Genomic DNA, 25,750 nt, shown 5'->3' with positions numbered 1-25,750 from the left:
TTCTCATTTGTCATTCTGAGAAATAAATATCTTACTGTGTGCAAACCAATAAGGTCTATATCTGACATGCAGCAGGCACTAAATTGAAATCAATAATATGATGAAGAGTTATGTTCAAGGGCACCTTGCAGATAAGTAAAATCAAAATTTAAAACTCAATTTGTTCTATTCCAAACCCATTTAAATTATTAGTCATTAAACTCTACTAACTTGGTTAGCACACTTGGTAAGCTCTAGTTTTTCTCACTAATAAAATGGGGATAACACCACAGCACCTGTACAATCACAACATCAAATGCTATTGTAGGGCCCAGCCCAGAGCAGAGCTGAAATGACAAGAGCACTGTATAGATGTCTTTATATCTATATCTACAAAATATATGTATGCACATATTTTCCATGCAAGCCTAGAACTTGCTCTTAAATGATTGTCATAATATTGGAGCTGTAGCATAGTTCAAAGTATTTTCTGAGTTTGCACTCATTTAAAAGAACTAGATTGATTTACTAGATAATTTAAGTTTCCTTCCTACTAACGTTTCATTTTATGTTCTTAATGGTCTGATGGTTTTAAGTATATATTTTCCAGTTGCTTTAAAACGATTCATCAAATGTTTTAAAATTGCTTACTTTTTCTTTCATAATGCAGATTGGCCATAACTTTAATCTTTATATTACAGAACAAAGAAAAGAGATAGTTACAACTCCACAGAGGGAAATGTGATGTGTGGTTTTGCTGTTGCGCCTGTGTGTGTGTGTGTGTGTGTGTGTGTGTGTGTGTGTGTGTGTAAGGCTGTGATGTCATCTTGTCTCCACCCCCTGTGAGTAAGCCCACAGCACAGCGAAGTGCAGGAGCCCGCCTCTGTCACTGGAAGACAGTCCACTTAAATGCAGCTCCAGTGTTGTGAGGCACCCACCAGCATCACTCCCCGTGAGAGGTGGCAAATGCAACATGCTCTCCAGCTTGGGGTGTTTACTTCTCTGTGGAAGTATTGCACTTGCCCTGGGAAATGCACAGAAATTGCCAAAAGGCAAGTAGCCCTGATGTTTATGTTTTAAAACTAATTTTAAGAGAGACTTGTTTTTAACTGTTGATACTAAATATAATCTGTTTAATCATGTGGGGGGAATAGGGTTAATTTGTAGAAAGTCGAAGCTCGAATGTGTGAAGGGATTGCTTAAGCTTTTACCCCTACCCTCTTACATACTTTTACGTTTCAGCTCTTTACTCCAGAAATGAAAACCAATTTCTTGCTATGTTCATAGGAACCTGAAATAGTGTAAATGGACACTGTCGTTTGTTAAAAAGTTGTTTGCTTTTTTATCTTTTATTCCCAGAAAGGAAACTAGAACTAAGGTTACTTGTGGGTTAAAGGAAGCTAAATCTGAAACCTGGAATCCTTGACATAAACCTCAAACATACCTGTGGAGCGTGAGGCTGAGGAGTTGAGACAGGTCGGACCAAAGTTCTGTCAGAGCTAAGCAGTAGATGCTGTGGAGTTCCAAACAGCTCTCATCTGCTAAGAGGACACTCCCCCTTCAACTAGTTAAATTGCTCTTATTTTTGTGTTGGGATTTCTTATCTATAAATTTCACTAGAAGAAAATAAAATTTCTAACTTTAGACCCTAAAACACCCCCCTTGAGACCACCAGCAAGAAAGCAAGAGGCTCTTGCCCTTCTCCTGTCTTTAAATGTAAATGTTACAAGTACTTTTGTTTCTTTGCAGAGATACTTTTCTAAGCCAACTCTAGGTCTGCAAGGCTTTTTATGGCTGCAGACTGCTGTAGTCATCAGGATTATGAAAAACAGGCTGGAATTTACGGTACAGTTATGATGGAAAATATTGGAGGTAATATAGAGCCACTAGCTTGTCAAAAACCTAGTATGCATTGAGTCAGGAAGGAAAGTTGTTAGTGTCTGAATAGTGAAAAGGTCACTGGTAGCTTTTCTCTCTGGATAGTTCATTTCGGATCATCTTGTCTCAAGTGAAAACTGTTCTTTTCTCACTGGGTAAAGTGAAATTTAAATCCAAGATGTGAGAGCTGAAGCATTTGGCTAGATGACATTTCACGTGATGATGTGAAAAGCAATAAAAAAGGCTAAATAAACTTCTTGACTTTGCTCAAACAATTATGCAAAGAAAAAGAAAAACAAACTATTACATTTTTTCCTTCTCTCAAGAATTTCCTTGATTATACTAAAGCGATTTAAATAAATTGTGAGCCACAAACATTCAGAATTAATTGTTCACATTGAAATATTTAAACCGCAACGTACCATTTGAGAGGAGTCTGGGGTTTTTCTGTTTCAGTACCTGTAGATTATTTGATTTTACTTTGCCTTCACTGTTTATGGGATAATAGCCAAAGTTTGGTTAGTGCAAACTTCTGCAAATTCCAAGTGCTTTAATTATCATGTTGCAATCACTGAAAACAGATGTCTCAACGCAATTTGCCTTTTTTGTAATGGTAAAGAAAAAATCAACTATGTAGTTGTCAAAGATGGCCATAAATTGTGTCTATGTCATTGCACTTTGAACTGAAGTGTTTCATCTTTGCTTCTTTTGTAGATTTAAAAGTGCATATAGTTCTGGAAATTTGAAATAACACACCAAATTATAATAATTATACAAATAAATGACAAGTTCCTTTGTTTTTAACAGTACATTTTCTCTTTATTATGAAAAACTTTCTGTTAGTTTAAGTCACCTTTCTCAAACTATGTTTCAGGAATTAGGTGTACTGTAGTACGGTGGTGCTCAGGTAGTGGTAATAAACAATTGCTTTCGCCAGTAATGTTGGGGGACATTTGACTGGTTTATTTTGGGAGCAGAGTTACCATAGATGTCAGAATTTTATGGCTTCTGAATATTTCTCAGTAATGAAAATTGTTCAATCTGTTTACTCATTATTCTCCAGACTCATTTGATTGAGAATCCCCTTTTGCTGCAAAAGTTACAACATTTTAAAGGGATTTGTGTGTCACAGAGCAGATTTGAAGAAATACTGGGCTTAAAAAAAAGAAGAAAGAGGATAAAAGGCTTTTTAAAAATACTTTCTAACTTTAAAGTTAGTTAAATACTATTTGCCACTTCAAAAGAGGATAGAGTTTTGATTACCTAGTCCAGTGGTTCCAAGGACTTTGGATTTTTAGACTAATATGAATGTATACATATTTTAATATAAGGATTGCATTATGGGGTTATACTTGAATTTTGTCATGTGAGGGTACTCAAAGTGAAAGGAAATCCCATAATTTATAAGAGCAAATGATTTTAGCAGATTTGTAAAATAAATGAGTTAAACTACACAAATAAGTTCCTTGTTGATTTCTTATATTATCACAGATGGATAAAAAGTCTATCACATGCCAATATTTGGAAACCACTGGCCTAGCTTAAATATTTTTTTTTATAGTTGAAGACACCCAAGGGAAAAGGTTTTCTCCTGTTAATGGCACAGCCAGGTTGAATACTAGGCTTTGGATGTAAAATCCATGTTCTACTCTGCTTGGTAAGCAGGCTTGCCTGATGCAAACCTCAGGAATCATATTCTGCAAGACAGATGAGAATGCTATCCTTCTCTTGAACAAAATTTTTTATCTTACAGTTTCTAATAATCACTTTAATTTTCATATTTTCCTAATAAAATGTCCCCATCTTATGTACTTAAATTTTATTATTTATAGTAAATCACTTGTTACATGTCATATGCCTATTTGCATACCTTGCCACCTGCCCTTGTATAGTATGTATAATTTATGTATGTTGTATACATAAATTATGAGTCTTACTTTTTGAGAGCCTAAGGAGGCTGTTCTTAATATAATGTTTCTCCTACTCATTGTTTTTATTTTTTTTTTCTGTCTTTTTGAGACAGGGTTTCACTGTGCAGTTTAGGCTGACTTTGAACTCACTTTGTAGCCCAGGCTGACCTCAGACCCACAGTGATCCTCCTGCCTCTGCCTCCTGAGTGCTGAGATTACAGGTGTGCACCACCATGCCCGGCTCTTCTTCACTTCTTAGTGACCATGTTCTTTGGAAAATTATTTGCCTTTGCTAAGTCTGGTTTTCTCATCCATAAAATGAGCAAGGTGTTACCTATTCTAGAGTAATACATTTTAGAAATAAATGAAATAAAAGATGCAAAACTTTTAGTAAATGATTTGACACATTCAATAAATGTTCATTGGGCCATAGAAAAGGGACTCCATGTTGAAAATTATGCACATCAAATAATGTATGATTTTGCATCCAAACTGTAAGACTAGTGTCTTGTGAGACAGCATAGAGGTGGCGTGTTCTTGGTGGAAAGGTGGGATGAGACTGTTAAGTGTGGTTCTGTGCGTCAGTGTGGTAGATCAATGGTAGACAGTGATCTACCATTTTCCAGGCTGACCACCATCTGCCTACATGAGCAAACATTAGCTTCCTTGGCAAGTTTAACTTTTGCCTTAGGGTCAGTTTTTCTGTGAGGATTTTCTGTGGCTCTTCTGGGTGAGCTCTATTTGAACTTGTCTTTCAGGGGGAAAACTAGACTCAAAGATGCAGTTGTTGGAGGAAAATTCCATTGTTTTATACCTGGGAAGCCTCTGTGCTCTGGCAACCTTGTGGAATCTTTATTCTTGGCACCACAGAATTTTCTTCTCCCCTGGCATGCATGCTAGAATAAAAGCTGGAGAACAATATGGAATGAAGGGAGACAGAAGTCTTATATTCAGACATCAGAGACTTGTCATACCTCTGTGCTGAAATTTGTATGCCTGATAGATTGTAATTAGCCTGAAAGCAAAGGATACTCATGCTAGACAAATCTATTACCTCCTCCAAATCATGCATGAGGAAAACCTCAGAGCAGTGTCCAAAACACTCATACAGTCATATGGCCAGAAGACACAGAGAGCTTAGGTGTGGTTCTTGGCATAGGGAAGAGAAAAGGGAAGACTGGCTTTTTGCCTAGGATTTTTATCTAAAAGGCCAGAACAAAAGCAAAACTAAGTAAAACAAATAGTAACCATCATGACTATCAACTACATTACTGTTGTCATAGACAATGTTCTCTGGGGTATATTGTATGTGGTATATTAGTGCTATTTTTTAAAAGGAGCTTTTATTTTGGTCTTTTTCAAAAATCTATTTTCTTTTTTGGTACTGGGAATTGGACTAGGGCCTCGCACTTGCCAGGTAAGCACTGTGCCACTGAGCTATGTTGCCAACCCATTAGTGCTATTTTTAAAGTGGAAAATTTAGTTAAATTCTCATAGCACTTCTGTAAAGCAGTTACCCTATTTCTCCAATTTTATACTGATAGGCCTGACCCCTGTCCCCCCCCCCCCCCAGATACTCAAGTTCCTAGAATGACTGACTCACAGCTACCTGGACCAGGGAACAATGCTATTCTGCTAGGACAGGGCACATCTGCCCCACCTGTAAGGTCACAGCGCTGGTTGTTACAGCCACATAGTCAGCCATTCTTGCTCCCCCAGTCTCATGACCCCTTTATGTCACCTCACCTAAGCCTATCGCACTAACCGCTCTACTCTATCCATAAAAGACTCAGCTCAATAAACTAGACACAGCCTCTCCTTTGAAGTTACTCCAGGGAATCCCACCTGGAATCCCAAATTCAGGCTGGCTGTGTTTTATAAGGCCATCACTGTTTATCTGACATATATCATGTTCTGTTATGGTTCCAAGTGTTTTAAGTAATCTGCCCAAAATCACATGACCAGGGTAACAAAACCCAGACTTTTTCTCCAAGTGTAGCTATTATGTACGAGGGACTAAGGAACATCTTTTCCATTTTAAGTCAGGGAAATTGAGATAATAGCAATGGGAGATGTGGATGGAGTTTTCATTTTATTAGAATAATATATACTTATGTATTGCTAGTATTGTATTAAAAAATACATTAGAATAAAAATTTTCAGAGGACCATAGGAAAATTATTTTAGCATGTTTTAGATGTTATAGTATCTTTGCAGTTTTATCCATGTGTTTGTTTATTCAAGCACTGGTTATGGACATCTACAGGTAAAAATGAAATCCTACTATGCTACAAAGAACTTTGTACTAGGAGTATGAAGTGATCAAGTACATATAACTTACTTGGATACTAACTTTACAATTCAAGTTTTAAAGGGAAAAATTTCCTTGTGTTAATTATGCATTCACTGGTTTAGCTGAGTTTTGTGGACTAGTTTATCAGACCATAAGACATAAAACGTTAGGAGATTTTACCTTCTCCCTCTCTCTTTCTGCAAGTTGATTGGGCACTTGAGAATAGAGTTTGTCAATATTATATTATAGTGAAGAAAGTAAACATGTTTTTATAGGTTAATGTGAGCTGATAAAAGATTTGTCAAAACAAGTGATATGTCTAACACAGGGTGAGACAGTGAGCAGATGTGACCATGCTACCTGGGTTCCCATTCTAGTAAAGAAGGCCTTTTTCCCAATTGCCATTTATAAAGAAAGATCTACAAGAAATAGGTGAACTGAATAAAGATGAACTAATAACAAATGTAAAATTAAAAAATTAATAGGATAATCTATTGTGAGAGACTAAAAGAAAAGGAAAACAAACATATTTATTAAACTGACCCAAAAAGATAAAAAAAAAGTATCAGCTAAAAGCGTAACATGCTAACTATAAAACAGAAAACCAATACTTTAAATACTTATATGTTGTTAAGGTTGTTTTAAAAATAAAATCTAGTTATATACCACACATGATGTTTAATGTTCTTTATGTAAGTTGTCACATTTTTCTTCATCCTTGTGAAATATATATTACCATCTTTAAGAGTATGTTAGTTACTCTTGCTTCATCATGAATTTCCAAAATCAGCAGCTTACAATAACACATTTATTGCTTTAACAGTCTGTCTTTGCAAGAATCTTCCTTAAAATCTTTCTTGAGGCTACAGTGAAGGTTATAGGACTGAGATCTCATACAAAAGTTTGAGTAAAGTTCTACTTCCAAGATAGTGGACGAGTTGGAAGGTTCTGTTCCCAGAGAATCAATGGTGTGAGCTGATCTCAGCTCTTGTTCAGCATTAATAAAATAACAATTCTTCCACACGCTCTCAGGAAGCAAAACAAAATTCAGGTTGAAAAAGAAAATATTCTCAATATGATACACAGAACATTTAATAACGCAAGAACACCCCATGAGTCTTTTCTCTAGCCAGTATTTTGTTGGAAAGGTCCCAGTGGTCAAGGAGGCACATAATAAGCAAGATTGACTTCAGGGTCTCAGACTACCTTAGAAGAAGTCTTAAGACTGCAAATTTTAATCAGGATTTACTCTTCTGCTCCTAATACTCACTTTGGCCTCCCAACAGAAAGTCTTCCACAGATTGTTACAATGTGTTTTAAGTATTTCTGACCTAACAAAATCCCGACTTATGTTCCCAGTGATTTTGATGGAATTTGGGATCCTTAAAGTTAGCCTGGGTTGAGGCCCTCTCAGCACACAACCCATGAGGTCATTCTGATATTTCCTACAGAATTCTGATAAGGAATGTAGAAGATGTGATATCTTTATAACAAATTTATCGTTTTCCAGTCAAGGAAAACGAAACGATACGTCTGAAATCCATCTGTTAGAAAACCAGACTTCATTCACCTACATCAACCCCTTGCTGGTCAGATTAGAAATTAATTTTAGACAACACTGAGGCCCAATTCAAACTTTTCCTATGATAAGAAAATTCAGTATTTTCTTTTACTATGTTTACCAGTGAGTACATGTATTCATTATATCCTTTATTCCAGTAGTTTAAACCCTGAATGCATATAGAAACTGCTAAAAATTTTAAAAAATATTGGTAATACTTTGCTTTACACCCAAATATGATAGATTTTTAGATTATTCTTCAGGTGATTGCAATATGGCCAGAACTGAGAGCTACTAAACAACTTTTAAAATGTGCACGTATAGGGGCTGGGGATTTAGCTCAGCGGCATAAGCACCTGCCTTGCAAGCAGGCAGTCGTGAGTTCGATCCCCTGTACCGATAAAAACGAAAAAGACAAAAAAAAAAAATGTGCATGTATAAATCCTTGATAAATTCTATGGAAGAGTACAGAGTAAAATTTCAAAGTTGCAAGTAGGTTATTTTGCTACTTTTTAATTTCTAGCCACGAAATTTAATTGTTTTCCTACTTTGCTCTAGGCTTTTAAAACATTATTTGGAAAAATTTCGAAAAACTTTCTTCTAAATTTTATGAAAAATTACAGTAAATTCTTAGAATCAAAAATAGCATTGACTTTTTGTATTAAAATATAAATGTTATTATTATTATTTTTATTTTTTGTCTTTTTGAGATAGGGTCATACTATGTAGATCAGGCTGGCCTTGAGGTCACTTTGTAGCCCAGGCTGGTCTTGAAGTTGGTATGGTCCTCCTGCTTCATTCTCCTGAGTGCTGGGATTGATTACAGGTGTGCATTACCAAGCCCCGATTGTTGTTTGTTTTTTGAGTCAGAGTCTTGCTATGTTGTTCAGTCTGTTCTTGAATTCACTAAATATGTTAGGGTGGCCTTGAACTTGTGACAATCCTGCCTCAATTGCTCAAACGCTGGGATTACAGATAGAAACCACCACCTGGCTACCCATGATTATAAATTCTTAGAAGCTGTATTTAAGAAGCTGTGATTCTTTTTTTCAGGACTGAATTTGTATTTGTTAATTTGTCATTCACTGAATATTTTAAAAATCATCATATTGGGATTACTAAGATGACTAAGACATTTCCTACCTTCATGCAGTTTGTTTTGGAAATCAGTTCTATTTAAAATATACAACCACACTCTTTTCTTTCTTTCCTTTCTTTTATGGTCAATTTTATTTTATTTTTGGGATAGTTTTACGTTATAATCATGTTATATACCACAGGGGCAGGTGTTATGTTTACAGTGATACCACTCTACTTCCCTTACACAAAACCCTTAAGTACAAACTCTTAGGTCTAAATACGTTTCAAATAAAGAATATTTTAGATTTTGGAGAGGAACATTCAAAAACTATTTTGAAACTTTTATTTTTCATTTAAAAGCAACTATAATGTGTTATAATTTATGTACAATAAAATGAACGTATATTAATGTTCTCAATAAACTGAGGCCTTTTGCAGCCACCAGCATAATCAATATTGAAACCATTTCATCAGACAGGGCCAATGGGATGCAACAGTAGTCTCAGCTGCTTCGGAGGAAGAAGCAAAAGTATCACTTGAGACTTGGAGTTTGAGACCTTGAGTTTTAATTTTTATCTTCATTTAGCAACCAGTGTTTGCAGGTGTTAAGCCATTCTACTTTTCATGCACTAGCTTGATACATATAAAGAAAAGGAATGAATTCATGAGACAATGGTAAGAAAAATAAAGCACTTCATGAATTCAGGTAATACAAAATACTGGAGTAAAAAAAAGAATTTGTCTTCTTAATTTAAGCCTAAATTATATGAATTTCTTTGGTAAGTGGATCCTTTAATTGCATGTATAATCATATACATTCCAGCTCATCTTATTTATGTTTTATATTAAGGATAATTTTTGAGCTCATCCCATGTCTTAAAATCTAAAACATCTTTGAACTGCATTTCATTCTGTCTCTGGTATAATGAAAAGTGTCTCCTGTATGCAGTAAATAAATGCTTGTAAGAACCTTGAATAGTGTCCTTTGCTTCTTATGTTATATCCTGATGTTTAAGGTTTCCTTTCTCCTTAAATACTATCCTTTACTTTTTTTTATTCTATTAGCTCATAAGAAAACATTCTGATTTTCCTGCTGAGAGTCCACTGTGCACACTGTGTGGGCGTGCAAGAGCTAAGTGGCCTTGCTTCTCTGAGTACAGCAGTTTCTGTCCTTTATGGAGGGGGTTGGGATGACAGCCAAAGTCATGCTGACAGAGAATTCTGGAATCCAGTCCTGCTCCAGATAAGCTGTCAGGGAATGCAGGGCAGTTTTTCCTTCTCTTTTCACTTTCTCACATGGGATTAAATCGCCCCTAGGCAGTTAGTTTAGGACAAAGTATACTATCAGACAACATGAAGATTAACACTTTGATTCCTTTACTGGTCCATCCTCTTCAAAAGCCCCTGATGATCCTGCTCTCATAGAATTCTAACTATTCATATTTTCACTAGAATTAAAAGAAAAATGATATTGTGCATTCTTCCCCATTGAGATTTTCCTCTGAAGTTTCCCATTGAGGTCTCCCCACTGGGGTAATTTCATTATAATGGGAAAAATAAATACTGAAATGTAGTCCTACAGATTAGTGGGCGCAGAAGGGAATGTGGGGCTTGACAAGTTACTCAGCCCTCTCTAAGTATCAGAGTTTTTCCTTTGGGAAAAAAATTTAAAAATATGTTATATTTTTTGCTTTCACTAATAAATAATAGTAGGGTTGCTTTAATGAATGTTTTGATACTCTCTTAACCTAGGAAAGAGAAGATGCGAAAATTAGATGTGTTTTAAAAAAAACTCTTACCTACTGAGCACTTGGAGGGAGAGCTAGTGGACACTTTATGGCTTGGCTGCCCCTTGAAAACATGGTGAGAGAAAAGAATGCTCTCTTGCTAGGTGCCTGAGTCCAGTGTGGTGTGTGGTGTGGCAGCCTCACTCTGAGACAGGAAACAAGATACTGTGGATGTCTTAAACACAGTTCTTAACTATCAGCATCTGCTCCTGTGCCAGCTCCACTTCTCCCTGTAGAAAGGTCCTGCTCAGAGCAGACCAGCCTTGTACTGTGAAAGATTTGGGAGCAGAAGTAATACCTTTGTCAATTTTTTCTTCAACTGTCCTTGCAATGCAATTTGGTACGACTCTTTTCTCTAGACACCTGCTGTGGTTTGCATGGCTGATTCTCAGGTGCTCAGCTGGTACCAAGTTATCAGGTAACTGAATGGTCACCTGGCAAGACCCTTTTTGTGCCCTCCTGTTTGTATTCCTAATCCTTCTTATTTTTAAATCTTCAGTCTTCTTCTCCCCACTCCTCTTACCCTTCTTCACTCTTGTTCTCTTTCCCCTTTCTCTCAACATTATGAATTTCAGCGATTCTCCTGGCTTCCACCCAAATCACTCCTGCTGACCAGTTGGCTTGAGTTCTCACTTCACAGCTGACTCTACATGTGTTATGATGAACTGGTATTCATTCCTTTGGAAGATAACGTGCTCTTTATAATCTTTTAAAGGTAGGCCTGTTATTTCTGTGTCATGCTAGACGTTCTACTATGTAGAAAATATCATGGATTTCTGCTCATTTACCTTGACATCAGGAAGCTTGTAAAAAATACATTAGACACCTGCCTAATGAGCTTGTACTTATCCAATTACACAGCCCATAGCTGCCTATTTATAACATTGTTCTTTTTTGTCTTTCGCAGTCCTGGAGGCAGAGATTGAACCCAGGGCTTCCTGCATGCTGAACAAGTGCTCTATCATTGAACTCCATCCCCAGATAGTATCTCCCATCTGTTTTTGAGACAAGAAATTGCTAAATTGTGCTGGCTTTGAATTTATAATACTCTTGCCTCAAATTCCTGAGTAGCTGTGGTTTCAGCCATGTGTCACTGTATCTGTCTCACAGCTGTTTTGTTGGAGTTGTATTTTGAAAAAGTTACAGAGAATTTTGCTGTTTCCAGTGGTTTATAGGGTCTCAAGTTCAAATTCCTTTTTTCTCCATTTGATAAGTAATTGATATTTTCATGAAACTGAGTTCCTGTGTAAAGTGTGCCCAGGAAATGTGATCCTCTAACTGTCAAATAGATCACAGAGAGACATTTTATTTCATTTCAACATATCAGCTCCCTTCTTTGATCTCTATTTCTCTGGCTTACCATTTTCCTTTCCGCATTCAACAGATGATTTCCAATTCCTGTCTTTATTTACATCCGTTTCTTTCCCACTTTCATGTTTTTTCAAGTTCCGATTCCTGTGCTTGGAAGTCTATCCACTATATCTTCCGTAGTGACTCTATAGTTCTATTGGATTACAGAGTTTTTCAATCTTAATCCATATTAATAATAAATAGTAGAATAATACATAAAATCAGTCTTCCATATACATGGTTTCTATATCTGAAGATTTATGAGTTGAATGTATCAACTATACATTGAATATATTTGAAAAACCAAATTAGATCTCTACTGAACATGTACTGATATTTTCTTGCCATTATTCTCTAAACAATACAGTATAATAATTATTTACATAGTAATACACTTGCAGTGTATTATGTATTATAAAGATTCAGAGATGATTTAAAGTATACAGTGAGATGTTCATAGGTTGCATACTAATATTACAACATTTAATATTAGGCATATGTACATTCATGGACTTTAGTATCCATGCTACCATGAAAGGTCCTGAAATGGATATCAAGGGAATATATATAGATAACTATATATATTAGATATATAATACATTAGAAATAACTATATAACTAAATGTATATAATATATATTTAGATATATATGGCTTAGGTTTCCAGATCCTGGTGAATGTGCTCATCCTGGTACATGTGCATGTGTGAGTGTGTGTTTGCAGGCACTTGTCATACACTAAGTTGTGCTGCTTTTCTTTGTGATACAATTTTAAAAATAAAACAGAAATAAATGAAAGTCCAAGAAAACTTAAATTTTGTATGACATTCCATGGGTTTTTGATTGACCAGTGTATTGATAGTGCTGTGCTTTATGATTTTGCTCTTAGGTAGAATAATCTAATAGGAAAAATTTTTATAAACGGAAGTAAGTGACTTTTTCATTATCTTATTTTGAAAACAGCAACTCAAATTTAAATATCAACATTATAACTGAATCACTAGAAAGGCTAATAAGAAATATCATTGAATCACTTAGAGAAATATGCTTCATACACTATGTTCAAAATTCCTTTTCCCCTTATTCATGGCAAGAAATCCCATTTTCACAGGTTTTTACCAAAGTATCAGTGCTTTTTCAAATATTTGATATATCTTTCTTTGCCATTTATAAAGAATACACACTTAGTTTTATAATCCTCTAAATTTGTCAGCTGAATTGCATTATATAACACTTGTTCTAATCAGCCATTCAGTCCAAGCATCTGTTTTCACTTATGTCAGAAAATTAAGACAACAAGTATTTACTGTGGTGTTTTCCAAATTCATCATATCCAATGGCTCAAACATTCTCTGCAAGAGCTTTGTAGTGTCCCAGAAACAGCTATTTCAAATATTATTTTTCATGGCTGGAGGTTCACAGGCCACAAAGAAACCACAGATATTAACACTAAATAAACTTCCTATGAATTGTCAAATCATTTAAAAGACATTAAAGGATAAGCAATAGCAGAGTACAGATTATTTTAAGAGTGCTCTGTCTCTATTTTGTAAGAGTGTTTTTTAGAAAAAAATCAGAGAAAACACTTATTTTAGTTTTCTGCTCTGAACATAAAGTTCTCCCCTATCTACCTCTCTTCCTTAATAGCACTTGAATCTTACACTCCTAAGGCCACCTTGTGGAGAATAATTAAATGAAACCAGTGAAAAGAACTCTTAAGAGTTTTGTTTTACTGAAACACACTTTAAAAACAAAAACAAAAACAAGAAAACCTGGAGATAATGATTCTCAAACTAGGGTTGAATATCTTGACTCTGAAAACTGAAATCCAAAATGTTTCAAAATCTGAAATTTCTGCATATGGCATGACACTGCAAGTGTAAAATTCCACACCTGAATTCATGTGACGGGCTGCAGTCAAATACGAGTACACTAAACATATCTTGTAAAATACCTTTAGACTATGTTTGTAAGGTGTATATGAAACAATTTTTTATGTTGTCTTGACAACTTCTGAGATATCTCAATATGTATATTCAGAATTTCAAAAATTCTGAAAGTCAAAACAACTCAAAAATTCGAAATACTTCTGGTTCTAGCAGTTAAAATAAAGGATAATCAATTTGTATTGGATAGCAAGAAAGCTCATTGAGTAGGGTGGTTCAGAAATTTGCATTTTTCCTATGTTCTCGGGGGCTGCTAATACTTTTTCTCCTGAGAATCACTGGCACAGTGTTTCTGTTAAGTATACAAAGTCCTACCTTGGTCTACTCCAGTCTTACTATACTCAGCACATTCTGATCGAGTTGCTATGATAAGCTGTGTGTTAAACAGATATCCCTGGTGGTTGTTGTGAGATTAGCCTAACACTGAGAAATAATGCTGGTCTTTTAATAGAATCAGTATTAAGCACTAAGGCACTAATTTCAATGTTAATATGAATGCAGCCAATTTACTATAGTTCCACAAGTGGAGAAGCTGTGCATTTTGCTTTTCAGCAAACAATACCTCCCTAAAGAAAAAGTTATATTAGGATAATGAAAATTCTAAGCTTTGAGGATGAAATTTCTGGCTTCCATTTTTACTTGGAAACTGTCTTTTTGCCATAACTAGCTGAATCTTGGGGTAGAATTCACTTAATGTAACTGTGTTATGTAGTAAATAATGTTTAATAGGTGGGCTGAAACATTTTGTGGCATTATTAGAAAGCAATTCTACTTGTGTATATATATTAAAGTTAATACCTAATATTAGTCAAAGGTATGTGTTCAGTGCAAATCAAACTCAAGAAATCTCATTATAAAATATAAAGTTTACCAGATCAATAAATAAAATTATAATTATGAATCTAAAGATGAATTTAGCACCTCCTATAAAAATTTTCTTCTATTTTTAAACTTTCATAGACTGCCAGCCACCCTGCTAATATGGATCACCACTCATTTTTGAGCATCAGCTATGATATTTGTACTTGAAAGCCAGTTTGTATGCATATCTTATAGGTTAGAAGTTTTTTATTCCCCCTTGGCTTATGGGATTCATAAGTCCCCTGAAGTTGTATGTTGAATAGCATACTTGGGTCAGTGCATATTTTAGGTATATTGTTCTTTGGATATTGAATTTCTCAACAAAGTCTAACAGATAACAAAACTCTCTAGAGAGATCCCTTTTACTGAGTGGGAATTAGGATAGATCAAGTAAGTGACTGGAAGAAAGGATTCTGGGATAGTTAATGAAAAGTCTGAGGACAGGTCATAAAAGACTTTGCAGTTCATACCTTACCCTCCTTCTTGGATCATCCAAACTAGAGAAAGCCAGACGTCGTACTGTGAGACACCCAAGCAGGTCTCTGGGGAAGTCCACATGTTGAGTGGCTGTGACTTCCTGCTTGTGTCCCACAAACACTTGCTAGTTGTAGGAACCATCTTGAGAGTGTGTCTTTTACCCCAGTCAAGCCTGCGGGTGACTGCTGGGATATCTCAGCACATCTCATGCTGCTCCTAAATTCCTGATCCACAGAAACTGTCTTGGATAGTATTTTTGTTGTTCAAAACGTTAAGCTTTGGGTTAACTTATTTTATGGAAATAGATAACTATACAGGGTGTTTATTTGCTGCCTCTTTTTAGTCTTAATGGGTTATTTAAGTAAAGTTAATAAAGAATAAGTAAGAATAAGTAATTAGCATACACTTATGCCACATAGTTTTGCCTATGGACAAGAGACATGTGTGAAAATCCTGGAGGTGAATTTTTGGATCAATTACCTTTACAGGAGGCATAAAATCTAGTTACAAATGCCAATTAAAGACTGGAAAATACAAACACCATATTCCATTAAAGAAAATTTTAGAAGACTATTTAGGGCAGTTAGCTTGAAGACCCTAAATCTTGAAGCCTTAATGAAGGGTTTTTTCCTTCATTCCAGAAGCTGCATCAGGACTGGCTTTAGGCCAAAGATATGGATCTGTGTGAGTTCTTCTGTTGTTTTGGAGAGTTCTGTGCCCAAGATAGTTTAGAGCAAGCCAGATCTAAGACCTACCCTATAGTTTCCCTAGGAACAGACTTCCTAGGACAGATGGGGGTCAGACTAAGCTCTCATCCCTTGGCTTTAGCTGTGACCCATGGTGAGTTTATGCTATGGCATTCTTCATGTAATTATATCTCCAATATAAGCATTGTAAGATTTCTCATCTTATAAACTTATAAATATCTAAAATACTAGAAAGAATAAAGATATAAGCAAAAACATATGTATTGTCCAAGTATAGTTTAATATGATAGTAAAAAGAATTTGAAAACTAAATAGGATAATACAATAAAACTATGACTGAAGAATAAATAAAACTGAATTGGTCATAGAGAAAAAAGTGATTTATTTTGCATGGAAAAATTGAAAAGTATTTGAAGAAAATTTTGTTCTGTCATTATGCAAAAGTTTTAAAGCATTTCCATAAGTGTTTTTTGTTTTACAAAGTTTCATATAGAAAATTTCTTTATATATTCTATATGTGGAAAGTAAGAAAAATTTTCTAACTCCAAACCAGAACATGCAGTTAAATGAATATGAATATTGTTTTGGAGACATGGGCAGCATGCTTGAAAACTAGGACTGTCCCAGAATATTAAAGATGCTCTGGTTCTTTACATTATCTGTTCTGTGCTTCTGTAATGCATGGTATTATTTATTATTTTTAAACCAAGCATATTTGCTTCCTTGAAAAGTACCACCATTTATAAACTTGCTACCAAGAAAACTCACAGACTGTTACCAGTTAGTAAAACTATTAACAAAGCATATAATAAAACATAAAATTAAGAAAATAGGTTTCATCCAGGACCATGTTTCAGTTCGGATTCCAAGTGCTATTTACTAATATGCACAGCATTCAGGGAATCACCAGACTCCACATGACCTCGTGATTTTACTCAAATTCAGGGCACTTTGGATTTCACCTTTCTGGAGCCTCTTGTCACAGAAGAAAGCCAAAGAAAAGCTGTTTTACTATTAAAAGCAGCTCATTTCCTACTACTTCCTTTTCAGTTTATAGGAAGAATGCCTAATTAAGCAACCAACTTTGTGTAAACAAGACCTTGAGCAAATAAAAGTGTCAAACAAAACAAAAGTTTGAAAGCATCATCCCTATAGACAGGTACTGCTAGAAAAAAATCACAATTGTGACTAGAGGTCAACTATTGTATAATATTTTCCTTATTCTGTCCCTGAAGATGGAATCAATGCCCCCTTCATTAGAAGTGGGGAAATACTGCTTTAGGTTTGATTTTGTTATCTTGTTTACTAAAGTTGAATTCCATTATAACAAAATAAGGAAGTGTTTCCCAACGATTCACAGCTTTAATCTACATTCAAATGTTAGCCAGTTTTACTTTCTCAATATTCTTTTATTCTCTTTTATCCTAAGGCAAAGTAATGATAACGATACTATTTAATAAACTCCTTTGCTATTATTTTGTCTTGACTACCTATACACAACTTACCTATAGTCTCTTACAGAGCAAAGATCTCCAACAGCATCTTGGGTAGGTTTGGTTTTTCAGAGTGCCCTCTCTTGATATATTTGCTATCCCCTGATAGCAGCTAAATGGGACTTATATCTTCTTTTCTTTTGGGCAAATACCTAGGTGTATAATTGCTTTGCTGTAATTAACTGTATAAGAAATACCAAACTGTTAGCTGGGCGTGGTGGCTCATGCCTGTAATCCCAGCACTCGGGAGGCTGAACCAGGAGGATCTTTGCAAGTTCAAGACGAGCCTAGGCTGCAAAGTGAGCTCAAGGCCAGCCTAAACTGCACAGAGAGACCCTATTTCAAAAAAGACAAAAAAAAAAAAAAAAAAAAGAAAGAAAGAAAGAAAGACCAAATTGTTGTCTAAGTGGCTATAGTATTTTAAAAAGTAGAACAGTATTAAAATTCTAATTTTCAGATGCCAAGAGTTGATATTGTCAGTTCTTTGGTTTTATGCTCTTAAAATATTTTAGATGTTTTAATAGGAATAAATCAGATTAGTTTTGAATCCATAACTATATTCCTTAGGGATTTGCTCACTCTAGTTAGGATTTTTTTTTTTTTTTTTTTTTTTTTTGTCTTTTTCCTTTTTATCGGTACCAGGGATCGAACCCACAACTGCCTGCTTACAAGGCAGGCGCTTATGCTGCTGAGCTAAATCCCCAGCCCCTAGTTAGGCATTTAAAAAAAAAAAAAAAAAGATGAGATCCATTTTCTTGAAAACCAAGTTTTCTCTAAAAGATAACAGATGAGCTAATTTGCTGAAACCTGTGCTAATATTTTATCAGATAAGATAAAATAGGAGAAAATAGCTTCATTTGCTGGAACAAATTCACATTCAATAAAGCTTAGTCTTATCTCCTTCTCTGAATATATCACGAATCATCATAACCCAAAATTGTACAACCTAAATTGAACTATCATATAATTCTTACCACTTTTGGCTCAAGACTCAATTTAAGCTTATTTTAAGTACTTTGAAAGACAGTGTTCTAGAGAGAAAAATGCTAGCTAGTTTTGAGCATCACATATTATATATAAAAGAAAGTCACTCCTCTTCATCAGTAACCACAGTGTGACTAGAGATAGGATTCATGAGGCAGAAAATGATCACTTGAAAAAAAAATAAAGAGACTTAAACCAATGCTTCTAATTTTAGTATTATTCTGCTTGTAACTGAACAGATGACCTCGGAAGAAATAACTTAATTTCCCTTAGTTTTAGTTTCATCACTTAAGAAACATAAATCATAGCTCAAATGATTCTTATTTTTGAGTAGATATGTCCCACAAAGTAAAATATCAAATTAGGGAATACCATTACACCCAGGGGAAATATATGATTAGATTCCTATGAGTCTTTGGTCTCAATGTTCCATCAGTGGATCATACATAAAATTTGTTTCATATGTAGTCCTGTTTAAAAGACCCTTCCCTGACATTATTTATGAATGTTATTTCACAACTGGCTCCATGACTGCTCATGCCTGAATGAAGTTTATTTAACTCATATGCTTTTCTTCAGAAGGCACATTTTAACCTTCTTGGAACAGAAACGCTATACAACCCATTAGTACAATAGTTATGGGTCATTTTAAACAGTTAAATCACCAACAAAAAGCATGAGAATGGGAAATATGTGGCACTAAATAAACTGTGAAAAGGATTCTTGTTTATACTGTGAGGGCTGAATCAAGAAGCCAGAGCTTCACCTTGTTCAGCCTCAGCTAGGAGCAGGAACCTTCAGAGATTCACATTACTGCTTTGCATGTGTCCACAAACAGCTACAAAATTGTTTCATTGTTAACTTGGTGGTTACAAATATGTATTAGCAAGTAGAAAACTTTAGACTAACAATCTTCTAGTATTGAGAATCAAGTGGGTTCGCCACTCCTATACCACAGGATGGATCATGTACCCTGTTGATGTAAAAAAAATGGTTATTCTATTTTTTTTTGTTTTGTTTTAAAGAGGATAAAAAAATAAAACAAATCAGTGTAAAAGATACAGGACTTCAAAACATCAGAAAATCAACCATAGTGCCTTTTGACGTCTTCAAAATAGCTGCAGATAATGTCAGACATAGTAAAAATCAAACAGAACAGACTAGAATAGAAACAATAAAACAAAACAATGAATGCAATAAAGGACTTCAAAACAAGTCTATAGTAAATCCAAAATTGCTACTATAATATATCTTGCTATCTTTGAAATAGCTGCTCCTGACATCAGATTTTACATAATCAAACAAAGCAAAAGAGAATAAAACCCAATCCAACAAAACATATAAGACTTCCAAAACAAAACAATAGGAAATCAACAATGGCTGCAACCCTCAGAAGGAGATCCCCTCTATATGCCACACTGCATACTGCTGTCCTCTGAACCTCTGATCAGACCACTAGCCCTAGATCTGCAATGTTAATGAAACACCAAAACACCACAGGCATCCAATTGCATTTCACCTCCATACCTATCATCGCAGCCTGTGTTTCACCAGATAAGCTGGTTGCTTACAATGTGGGGGTGTTTTGGAGGTGTCGGTATTTCTTACTCTGTCGCTATTCTAGTACAGACTGACAGCCTGTACGCTGGAAGGGGCTAGGGTCTGTTTATTCCTGTCTGGCAATACCTCACACAGGGCTCTGGTTCCCAGACTGAGCTTGCTTGCTGATGTAGCTTTGTTCTCTCTGCCCCTGGTTTACAAATGGCACTGACTCATGGAAAGAGGCTGGAATGTGTCTGTTCCAGTCTCATGGTGGCCTGTGCATGGCCAGTTATTCTATTATTGGTTAGTATGCATATGTTTTCTATCAAAGGCTAAGAAAACAGAACATTGATTAGGATTAAAAAATAGACGAACTTGAAATATCATACTGAGCTTCAAATATCATAAGCATTTTAGAGAAACTGGAAAGCCCAATAAAAATGCTTTAAAATATGCATTAACATAGAGCTAACATCAGGATGAAGAGTCTTGACTGAAAAAAATAATAACCCCAGTGTTTGATTTCTTTAAGGTGGATAAGGGCTTGTTGGGACCTACTCATTTCTGTGTGTATTAGAAGATGTCTGTAGGACCATTTATAAATTAAATGCTCATCCATCACTTTGCCCAGAATACTTCTCACTCTCGCATGTAGTTTATAAATATAAATCACTGACTTACTTATAGATTTCTTTTGGTAAAGATGATATTTTTTCTGGATAAAATTATTTTATTTTATTTTATTTTATTTTATTTTAGCTTATAAAACACTTAGCAGATGCTAATTAGCAAAGCAGTACTAATTAGCTAAGTAGCACAATTAGCAGTAATGCTAATTTTATTAAAGAGACCCTACATACACGAATGCATTAAGCTATTAAGGCAAAATTACCAGGTAGCAGAGATTTTTTATAGGAATTCAGCATTTAAGGGAGGGATGGCATTCTGTTAGTAGCTGCCCTTCTTTTTACCTCTTTTTTGTAAAGACACACCCTTCAGCCCACATTTCTATGATTCTTCCACTGACAAAGTGCATGTTGATTTGACTGGCAAGAACCTTCACATCTCCTTTCTGTTTTAATTTCCATGTTCTGTTTAATTTTTGATGACCTTCCTCATAGTCCACTTCTTTAAATAAAAACTTGTGAGTTTTGGGTTAGAACAAGGTGAAACAAACATCTTGATAAGCAGATGAGTGCAATTTAACTTCCACCATTTATTAAACGTCAACCATACAGTAAGCTCTGTATTTGCCAGTTTCTTTCATTTCCTTTTCATGATATAAATCCTATGGAAGGTATTTTTATAAAGGAAAAGGATTAATCTAGGCACACATAAAAGGAGAAGTGCATTTTGCTTTTGGAACTCACTCACTTTCTTAACGCTCTTCTTTCCAGAGCTGGGTCTAAATATCTGGACTCCTGTGGCTCCATTTCAGAATTGCCCTCTGTTACATTAGTTTCACACTTTCCTACCATCATGCCTTACTGAAATGTCCATCAATATCTCATTTTGACTTGCTTTTTTCTTTCAAATTGTTTGATTAATGCATATTAATTGTTCATATTAATGAAGTTCAGCAATATATTGCAATAATTTTCATAATAAGGGATTTATCATTGGTGACAACTAAATGTCATAGTCTCCCGAGACTTCTGCCTTTTAGCTAAAGATGTTGTATAAAAAAAGTCTGATTGCAGGAGAACTAATCTATATTCTCCTATGGGAAAATTTCAACCATGAGACACATCACACGGGAAGAATTTGTTATAAAAAAGAGCCATCCTGTGTCTCTTCATCACATTAACTAAGTGACCACTTATTCTATTATATGTCAGTTAGGCTTTGGGAAAGGCACCAACCAATGGCTTCAGTTTAGAAAGCCCTGACAAATGCAACTGTTTGGTTAAAATTTGTGAGCTGTATTTGGCGAAAAATATACTTTTAATCCATAAAATGGTATCAGAAGCTACCAAAAGTGCCTCAAGTCACTATAATTATCTGTAATGAAACTGTAAGATCTCTTTGTTTGATCAATTCCTTGATCTCTTCTATTTTTATTGTTATTTGTTCTTGATTTTTGTTTTGGTTTGAGTTTTCTTCTATTTATACTGGTGGTTGAACCCACAGTCTTTGCATTGTGCTATACACTCAGCCCTATTCCTTACATTTTTGAGACAGTCTCTCTCTAAGTAGCTACTATTAAGTTGTCTAGGCAGGGCTCAAATTGTAGTCCTCTTGCCTCAGCCTTCCAGAGTACAGGAATTATGGGTATGTGCCACTATGTTCAGCAGGAGTAACTCAGGTTTAATTTGGATTTCAAGATCATGAAGCGTGTGACCTGAACACCTCTAAGGGCCACTTCCCAATCTTTCCACTGTAATATTGAGATGGAATAAATTATCAGCTGGTGGGGCTCAGAGCCTTCCCCATCCTGTAGGTCCACTTGAGTTCCTTCACTCCCTGCCACAATCTTTCAAGAGAGGAAAAGCAGCTTCTGAGGACACAGAGGACATCTTTCAGCACACTCCCTTCGAGGGACTGCCCTGTAGTTAAGTCTGGAGCGCTCACCTTTGAGAAGAATTCTGGGAATTCCAGAGTAGGTGAGAACAAATGAATGTAATACAAGTTGCTGGTTTCCAAGTTCTTACACCCTTCTGAAGATTTGAAAAAGGCAAGAACAAGATCCTGAATCCCAGCTTGTGTCTATACATCTCTGAATGTCACATTACTCTGCAACTGAATGTGTGAGGTTCAGTTTTATGTACTTTGTCATCTTTTTCAGTTTGTTCATTTTGGAAGAAGCTATAACTTTTCCCCAAAATGTCCAGCTGTGCACTCCATTTTTCACAGGAACAAAAAGGACATTTTAAAGTCAAATTGATGTTTCTAATTTTACCACTGAGCATTGCTGTGGAATACAAGAAACCTAATCTCTGCTTCAAATAAAAAGTCAATAATTCCTTCAACAAACACTTATTAATAGTTTATTATAGCTCAGGCTCTGTAGGAGTATGTGTATAGATATGACTTTCCTTTCTTCTTTTTTAAAATATAACAAAAATGTGAATGGTTACAAGAGGCAATCAGCCAGTCCGGCATGTAGCCTGTAATAGTATTTGGGCTGTGGTAAGACTTTAGAGGAATAGTCAAGATCCAGCTTGATCTGTAAATGTGAGAATACCCCCTGGAATACCATGTTGAAAGAAATGCTGTAACTCTTTATGTAAGTACAATTTTTAATAGATCATGAAATAATGCTTTCCTTGGAAGAATGCTTATAATAGAGCTTTTTAATCATGGTAACTTTGCTAAAGTAGGAAAAAATGCATTTTCCTTTAAATCTTAAAAAAAAAATCTTCCTCTCTCCTGAGATTATTGGGGATTTCCTCTGACATTTGGCAGATGATTTACAAAAATGAGTTAACACACTCAGATGTGAACTCTTCCTACTCCACCCTAACCCTGACTCAATTCCAGCAAATTTCATTCTCCCTTTTCAAAGAAGCATGATATTTTTTCTTGCTGTGACATAGGCTTGCATTTCTGTCTGTTCTGTACTGTGCCTTGAGGTTTGAAGATCCTAGAGTTTATCTTCTCTTCAAATGTACACTTTTGAACAAGATGCTTTTCTGAGTATAGGAGTTATTATTTATGTTTCTGATTGAAGGAGAATGTTTTCAAGTTTATAATAAAATCCAGAGTCAGGAACTAGCTGCTGGCTGTGTTTGTCTAGTACTTGGCTCTTGCTCACTCTGCAGGGGTAAAAGGGTTGCTTAGTATGGGGCTGGATGGCTGGGCAAGGTCCCAGTGTTCCAATTCTGGCAAAGCCAATATTTAGCTCTAGGTCATCAAACCTTGCCTGTTCTCATTATCATAGTTGATAAATGGAGATATTGGTCTATAATTTCTAAACTCTTCTCTTTTTCAGAAATTCAGGGTGGTTTACTCTGTAATTAAGATTATTTTAGGAATTGACACGTAGTTTATTGCAGGCTGCATGCATAGAGTCTTGGTTCTGATTCAGGTTTGTGACTTTTTAGTTTTATGAATGTATCCCTTACATCATGTCTGTGTCTCTCCACCCTTTCTGTCAAGCACTGGATCCTTGTAAGATGAGGCAACAGTGACCCTATTGGTGAAATGAGACTGATTACTTCTCCCATGAGTTTGAAAAAGTTCAACAATTCCCTCAGGCCTCATGTCTTCAGGGGAGACTCCTATTGAAAGGAAAACCTGTATTTCTTTTAAGACAATATATGTTGAGATACCTGAAATAGATCATTCAGGACTTATCCTCTTAAGAGGATTCTAGGATTCAAAGTTGTGTATTATATTAATAGATTAAAAGACTAATATCAGTCATTTATAGACTATGGGTCAGGTATGGCAGAATTTTCTATTAGAACTCCCCCAAGCTCATCCATCACTGTCTAACCTTATCATCTGACTTCCCAGGGTCTATGTCAGTTCCAAATCATAAGGAGCCTAACCTTATCCCTTTTAGTCAAGCAATGTGTTGTTTATCTACCAAAAAGCAATAGTTACAGGTGTGTGTGTGTGTGTGTGTGTGTGTGTGTGTGTGTGTGTGAATATACACATGAAATATGTGAAGGTTAGGTTAAATTTACCCAAACTGTCAATCAATTAACATTAAGATCTTACAGTTTGTAAAATATTCACTGAGGTATTTCTACTCCTAAGCTAATTTAGTAAAGTTGAATGTCGAGCTAGTTTCAGTCATCCTATTTATTCAAGTGTTTTTGAATCAATTAAATCAATTAATCAATTAATCACAGAGACTGCTAATTGTTTGTACTATGCATTCATAGTTTAAATTTTTCTTTGTGATATTGGTGTACTAAAAGTTTGAGAGAGCCAATATGTCTCTGAAGTACCATAAACCTCAATTATTTGACTTATTGAAATTTTAATGCAATTAAAAAACTTGATCTGTTTCTTGGAACTTATGAGAATCAAGTGACATTTTACCTTTACTAGACAAAGTTAACAGCACCCAACCCAAAAAGTTGTGTAGTTCAAGCAAGATATCCTTTTCAAGGATGAGGAAGTTGGGATTAAAATATTAAGTCAATTACTATGATTGTACCAATTAAGAATAAGACTGGATCTCCCAAATTAAATCTCTCATGCCTAAATAGTCTAGTATGTTTTTATTTATGTATTTATTTTAAAGCGAATAAAAATTTAATAAAAAGATATAGAATTTCAAAACAAGATGATAGGAAATTAACAATCATATTGCATACTGTTGTCTTCAAAATAGTTTCTCAGATTACCAGATACAGGCATGCAGAATCGACCAAGCGTATGTACTGTTTCTTTCAGTGAACTAGCAGAACAAGTAAAGCAGTTATCTTAGCTATCATACATATATGTATTTCCCCCATGTTTTAAAAAGCTTACAAGTTCTACAGTTTTATAATTCTTTTATACATACAACATTTGAGTTTTTTAGCACAGACTCTCTGCTCATCATAGTTGGTCTTCTACAGGTACAATCTTGAATACAAAGCCACCGAGTTTGACATCTAAAATAATACCTTATGTCTTAAAGTAGCAACAACATTCTCAGATCAGTCATTTCTATGTTTTTTGGATTGGGTGTATTTTGGTCTTTATAGTAATAAAATTGCTGTAACTTAATCTGTTCTATAGTTTCAAATTTTAAAAAGTTGTATTTATAAAACACAACTTTTTCAGCTTCTCATTTGTAACACAATCTTACAATGGTGAACATTATGCTTATATTTTTAAAAACATTTTAATGTAGGGGGTGAGTCTTTCTAGTTAGTACAAAGATTTTTATGGGCCATATCATATGTGTCATTTTTAAGTTTTCTATGTTGCACAAAAACTGGCGGTGGGTTGGATTTGTCTAGC

The 25,750-nt window shown here is 35.2% G+C and overlaps 1 protein-coding gene across 27 annotated transcripts in view; it reads left to right on the top strand.

Annotated features, from left to right (window-relative positions):
* The first annotated feature begins 844 nt into the window (after nucleotides 1–844).
* Nucleotides 845–25,750, top strand: part of Abi3bp (ABI family member 3 binding protein) — a 238,142-nt gene continuing 213,236 nt past the window's right edge. For 17 of the 27 annotated variants that reach the window (XM_063224856.1, XM_063224855.1, XM_063224841.1 and 14 more), the window contains exon 1: nucleotides 845–1,031. In XM_063224856.1, the coding sequence (XP_063080926.1) occupies nucleotides 953–1,031 (79 nt within the window). In that variant the 5' untranslated portion in view covers nucleotides 845–952. The remainder of the gene's footprint in view (nucleotides 1,032–25,750) is intronic. The other 10 variants (XM_063224867.1, XM_063224866.1, XM_063224865.1 and 7 more) reach the window with 4 other exon arrangements.

This window comes from Cavia porcellus, unplaced genomic scaffold, assembly GCF_034190915.1.
Source record: "Cavia porcellus strain 051 isolate PalLab524CR breed Dunkin Hartley unplaced genomic scaffold, mCavPor4.1 scaffold_15, whole genome shotgun sequence".
Classification (NCBI taxonomy): domain Eukaryota; kingdom Metazoa; phylum Chordata; class Mammalia; order Rodentia; family Caviidae; genus Cavia; species Cavia porcellus.
Note: the sequence above shows the minus strand (reverse complement) of the source record. Positions and strands in the feature narration are given on the sequence as shown.